The following is a 6,781-nucleotide window of genomic DNA, read 5'->3' as shown; positions in this document are numbered from 1 at the left end:
TCTCATTACTTGATGGTGAGGTAACGGGGCAGTGTCACAAGGGTTAACATTATCAGTCCTCAGGCTCTGGTAGGTCTGGAGGCTAATGCCTGTGGTCATCAAGTAGTTAATTTCTTCCATTTGGTGGGGGTTTTAACATCAGTAAAGCAACTCAGGAAATGTGCATTAGATACTGTTATCTAGGTACTTCTGAGAGGAGCTAAAGTAGAGGATATGGGGGAAGGGTCTACCCCAGAAAGCCCCACAAGGTACTGCTCAGTTACACCTCTAGAGTAATTTCCATTTTGTATAAGCCAAGAAGTGAAGGAATGAAAAGTAACAAATATTTGATTTTTTCTGGTAAAATATTTATATTCTTTTTAATAATTTCATTTTCAATGTCAGCAGTAGCATTATCACTAAAAATTTAAATTATTTGTAATGATAGACTTCGTCCCTGAACAAGGACTTATTACATATAAATACCAGCATACTTGAATCTAGCTCAGTTGGCTGCCTATGCCCTGGGCAAACTCCCAAGTGTGTAACATCAAGCATAAAGCGATTTTTGTTTTCGGGATAAAGGTTTAGAGATCCCATGCTGGTTCAGGTAACAAAATAATTGCAGACACTTGTTACTCTTGGTGGAGAGAGAATACTCTGAGCAATACAGTGTTTACAGATCTGTGGACTTGATTGTTTTTAGCAATGTTGAACTTTTCCACATTTCTATTTGACAACTTGTCCAGTTTGTCAATTCGTAGGAATAAAACACAATTACTTGTTGTATTCAGAGGACATCAACCCTGATATATTGCCTCTTCTATGGATAGTTACAGTCATCATTAATTTTTCAATTGCCTATACTTTATGTGGAATTCTTTGAGATTCTCATGGATTTCCTTCCTTTTAAAATCATTCCCTATTTGAAAAACTACTACCCCAGTTAACGCCACAAATGATCACCAGCAGCATAAAAAGAGGAGAGTCCCTTTAAGTTCATCAGGTTCTAAGTAAGCTCCTCAAAATTCAAAGGCACACAGAATATATTAAATGTACTAGTTTAATTAGAATTGAGAAATTTATATCATGTATGGTCATTCTTCCCCATTAAAATCTGATAAGATGTCTGATACCAGTGGAAAAAGACATCATGTCAGTTACGAAAATGGGATAAGTCATTTATATTCTTCCCTCCTTATTCTTATACATCTGTGCAAACAATTTCAGTATAATCAAGCAACCTTTACCATTAGAGAACTAAGAACATGGTCTCGAATTTTCTTGGTCCTTATACCATAAACAATGGGGTTAAGAAAAGGTGGTACCAGAAGGTATACATTGGCAATGAAGATATGAATTTGGGGGGCCACATTGTGGCCAAAACGGTGAGTGAGGAAGGTAAAGACAGCTGTGGAGTAGAAAACGAGAATGACACAGACATGGGAGCCACAAGTGCCTAGAGCTTTAAGACTTGCTTCCCACGATGGAAGACGAAAGACTGCACGAAGGATTAGGACATAAGACACAGCAATGAATAACCCATCACAGGAACCAATGACAGAGGCCACACTGAGGCTGTAACGCTTGGTGGGCCCTGTGTCCACACACGCCAGCTTCACCACAGCCATGAACTCACAGTAGGTGTGAGCAATGATTCGACTCCTGCAGTAGGGCAGCTGTCTGAGCAGCATAGGATGTGGGGAAAAGAAGGCCACTCCCCGCAGGACCACAGAAGCTCCCATTTTGGCGATGCGAGTGTGGGTAAGAATGGTGGAGTGGCGCAGTGGATGACAAATGGCCACATAACGGTCAATGGCCATGGACAAAAAGAAGCCTGATTCCATCGCAGTAAAACTATGAATGAAGAACATTTGGGTCAGGCAGGCATCAAAGGCAATGTCATGGGCTCCAAGCCAGAAGAGACAGAGCATGCGAGGCAGGGTAGACGTGGAGAGGACCAGATCAGTGACTGAGAGCATGCACAAAAAGAGGAACATAGGCTCGTGGAGGCTTCGCTCTGCCCTCACCACAGCTAGAATGGTCACATTCCCCACCACCGCCACCACATACATGGAGCAGAAGGGAATCCCAATCCAGACATGCAGATGCTCCAGTCCTGGGATGCCCATCAGCAAGAAAGTGTCTGGAGATATTTGGGATTTATTGGCTGGTCCCATTGCTCTGTTGCCTTCTGTCTCTTGCTGATAGAATCCTGCTTTTTATGGCAAAAGCTTTGTGCCAAGATCATCACAACCAAATCTGGCAACAAATGAAAAACAAGTCTGGAAGATCTGAAAGCATCACATTAGAAAACATCCAAGAGTACACTTCAGGGTGAAAAAATTTAGTAACACTAGTTACTAAAATAAAAACCTTGCAACCAGACACAAAGTACTAATCCTAAATCAAGTCATGAATCTCAGACATTTAAGAACAAAACAAACTCTAAATCTGTTAACAATCTATGTATAGCAAAATTCAATACCACTTTTTAAATTCACAATTTGCTTTCAACTTAAGTCAAATCACCTTTTGATAAACAATATCAGGCATTATAAATGAAAAGGATCTTAGAAATCATCTAACCCAACTTTCTTCTTAATATCATTCTGAGATATAATATTCTAGGACATGTCTGAAGTACTCTCTGAGAGTACATATTCTCAGGTATGGTTACTCATTTCCTAGTCCACTACACATGCTCCTTTGTACTGTCACAGAACCTATCCTCAGGAGGTGTGAAACAGTACTGCCCTTTCCATGGAGCTCTACAGATTTATCTGTCTTGTGCATAAAAGTCTTCACAAAATTTGAGCTTTAACAGTCATACCTTCATTAAGTTCTCTCCTTTTCAATGAAATAGTCCCAATTGACATACCTGTTTATTTTAAGCTTAATTTTCAAAAATCCTAACTTTCTACCTTAATTCTTCTGTATATCCCCCAATATGCCTTGTTTCTTACTTTGATCACTTATATCTGAACATACTAATCACTACAAAGATCCATGCACTTGGTACCACTTTTGATTCATACATTATTAGTGTGATTTCAGTTACTATCATTGTTTAAATGAAGTAAGGAAAGAATGTAAAGCTTAGTGATCCTAACATGAAAAATATATATATATATTTACTGGAATCTTTGTATATGTTCATTTGTAGCTGGAAAAGCAATGTAAGCTAAATAACATTTTTCAAATTTTATCAATTAAAACATAGTAACCCACAGTGTTATAGATAATGCAATGGCCTCACAGAAAGAATAGCTGAGACATCAGAATTCTAACATAACTCTGCATGACTGCAAAGTTCACATTATTTCCATTACACCAAAATCAGTATTTGCTGTCACAGACGTTAAGTAATAGTAAAATACAACCAACAAAGAGTTTTCATAATTTTAAAGTCATATATGTTAAGACACTTTCAAGGGAGTGTTTCAACATTTGCCTTTTTCATTTAAACTTGATAATCTATAGAGTATTATTTTAGATATTACTTTAAATAACCATTGTGTTTCTTTTATTAAGCATCTATCAATATTCACACCCTGAATTAAATGATTATTGTCTATCGATTTTAAAGGTATTTATTCTATATCTACAATGAAGCAATTGAAATCTAATTTTGAAATAAGAATAGACCAATAACAAGATTCTTTTTATCATCCTAGAAAATTGTGTTTAACCATTCTAATATACTCTACATAATATCCATAAATTAGAAATGGATCTGTTGAGATAAATGTAATTACAAATATTAAGTCCTATTTACTCCATTGTAATTTACAGTCTGATCAAGTGTCATCAAAACTGGAATATGACTTACATTATCCAGCATTTTGGGAGGGACGTAGACCTTGTTAAACTGACTATACATTGTATTAAAAATATTCCCAGTGTCTTCTGAAAAATTTTCCAGCCTGACCTGAGCTCTGTAAATGATCATTTACATAATACTTTAAATGACCATGATATTTTACTCAGAAGAAATAAAGTCCAATAAATCTTGAAATGTATCACTTATCATAAGTAATGGTATAACTTGCTTTCATCTTTTTTTTCCCATCTGATTATTTTCATTCCTATCACAGGTTCTTCCTATGCCCTTTTATTAAATGCATGTATTTCCATAAAAACTTTTAGTTGTGTTCTTTATACTGATTATGGGCTTCCCTGATGGCTCAGATGGTAAAAAATCCGCCTGCAATGTGGGAGACCTGGGTTTGATCCCTGGGGTGGGAAGATCCCTTGGAGGAGGCAATGGCAATCCATTCCAGCATTCCTGCCTGGAGAATCCCCGTGGACAGAGGAGCCTGGTGGGCTACAGTCCATGGGGTCACAAAGAATCAGACACAACTGAGCGCTAAGCACACAGCACAGCACATACACTGATTATATCTTTTTCTCGGTTTCCTCAACTGTAAAGTGGAGAAAATGAAATGCTGTTAATGCATGTTAACAAATTAGCACATTATCTTACACAGAGCATTTTAAGATATTATTTCTATACCTCCCATGGGGGTAACAACTAACTTCTAACTATTCCCCAAATACAACATGCTTCTTTGTGAAACTGTGCCTTTTTCACATACTTCTCTGATTGTAATGTTCCTCCCCCTCCTTTTTATTAACTTCCTTTTGCAAACCACTGTTCTTGCAGTATCTAGGTCAAAAGTAATATTCTTCCTCCCACAAACACTTGCCATGACTGATTAACATCTAATGCTGACTGGGAGGAACATGGCTCTTCCTTGCTCAGAGTTAAATCTGACCTCAAAGCTTATTCTGGTCAAGGAGTTTAATGCTACTTTAACTTTTATTTGGAGTATCTATGACCATATGCTCCATATACTTTAGATAATCAACAGAGTTAACTACACCTTCTTAGTGTTTTACATGTCTACAAGATTTACTCTTAACTTTACTAAGGATATTTTTAAAGAGATGGACATTACTTTTTGAGGATCTCATAATTTAAATGCAGATGTTTGAATGTAGCTGCCTTCTCTTTTTTTCTGTCCTGTATCTCTATCAACTCACCCAAATTAGAAGTTCAGAGTAATCCAGACAGTCATCTTGCATGAGAGCAGGTGCTAAGAAGTGTGGTCATTGAATATCAGCTGGATTATACCCAGCATCAAATCCCACTGGGTTCAACAGTGTAGGTTGCAGGGGAATCAATAGTCCTCCAGGATATGGGGCCTTTTCCCAAATTACAAGACTTAACTTACTCTGATTAATATTAACTATTCCTTAAGATAACAAATAAGGATATTATTATTTCCCAAAGGTTTGCTGAGTGCTTTGATATGAAATATATTTGTGGGAAAATATGAGGAAACCTCAGAACCATAAGAAAGTATTATGTTCATTTACTGAGAAGTCATCACTTTCTGGGCCTATGTTTAATGCTAAAAATCCCTTCTTTCACTGATCTTCAAAACAACCTTTGTAAATAGGAAATTACCACTAAAAAGTCAAGGAAGCAGTGAGTCCATTAGATTAAATGATTTAAGTCAAATTTTTACAGCAAATGAAGGGCGATTTTAGGAACTGAATCCAGATATCTCTAGCTCCACATTTTATTTACTTAATCACTATATGACTAATATTTAAAACTGAAGCATGCCTGAATTAAAGTCTATAACTTCCATGGATTATAATTGACAGCATCCCAAGGGACCAACAAGAACCTTTATAGTCTTGTTGGTTCTTGGCATCACTTTCTGCTCGACAGCTCTTCTTTAAGTTTCCCTGAGTCTCAACCAGTCCAGACTTTCTTTCACTGACTCCTTTAAGATTCTGATTCATGTTTTTGCTTCAATGTTTGATACTTCCCTAGGCCTTTTCATTTCCTATTCATTTTAAGGCTATGATGGAATGTCACTGCTTCAATAAGTACTATTCTTTTATACTAAATTACATTCATATGTTATATTTCTACAACAATTTGTATCTTCCACTTTCTCATTAATCATATTGGTAAATATTTTTAAAGGACTGTGATGCCAGTCCAGATGTTCAGCATACAATCACACAGGTTGTGATCTAAATAACCACGGGGACACCAATCTCATAGCCTCTTATATGAAAGGTCCCTAGGTCAGAGAGGCCCATATACAGAGGCAATCTTTGGCTTATTTCTATAACAGAAATCTCAAGCATAAGCTTTTCTAAAAAGATGGCTAGAGAAAAATATCTTCTACAACCAAGTAACTGGTCTTACTTTCAATTCATATTCACTATAGCAAGTGGGCCCCTAATACTACATTTAATTTTGAAGTCTTTCAATTTCTCAGTCTCCTCAAAATTATTTCCTGTATTCTTTTAAACCAAACCTCTGTCACACTTCCCCTAACTCCACTCTTGGATGATAAACTAGATTCCACTTTCACTGAGAAAAAGAAGCAAGAGAAGATCCCATCAACACGTTTACCAACATGTCTATCTGCTTCTGAGCTCATGTATTACTACTGACTTGCTGCTACTATGAATGGACTGTCAACTTCTCCACTTGTGCAATATATCCTTCCCTGTCTTGCAACTCAACTATTTTGCTTTTGCTTTTTGTTATGCTTTCTCATGGGTAATCATCATTGTCTTTCTGTGGTCTCATAGTGGATGTATGATATCTAAGTAAGATAAGTTTTTAAATTGATCTCTGTCACTGACCTGGAAGAGAGTGATAATTAAGGGAAGGATTACAGTGCTAGACTTCAGGTCATGCACAGACAGCATGCTCAGGAAGAGATATGTGGGTTTATACCAAGTAGGGTCTGTCTTGATGATGAACACA

General features: G+C 36.9%; 1 protein-coding gene across 1 annotated transcript; it reads right to left on the bottom strand.

Annotated features, from left to right (window-relative positions):
• Window positions 1-1,214: 1,214 nt before the first annotated feature.
• On the bottom strand, window positions 1,215-2,159 carry LOC122450613 (putative olfactory receptor 52P1). The gene has a single exon (XM_043482989.1). The coding sequence runs from the start codon at window positions 2,157-2,159 to the stop codon at window positions 1,215-1,217; it is 945 nt and encodes a 314-aa protein (XP_043338924.1).
• Window positions 2,160-6,781: the final 4,622 nt, after the last annotated feature.

The sequence above is a fragment of the Cervus canadensis genome, chromosome 11 (genome assembly GCF_019320065.1).
Source record: "Cervus canadensis isolate Bull #8, Minnesota chromosome 11, ASM1932006v1, whole genome shotgun sequence".
Taxonomy (NCBI): Eukaryota; Metazoa; Chordata; class Mammalia; order Artiodactyla; family Cervidae; genus Cervus; species Cervus canadensis.
This window is presented reverse-complemented; position numbering and strand designations above follow the sequence as displayed.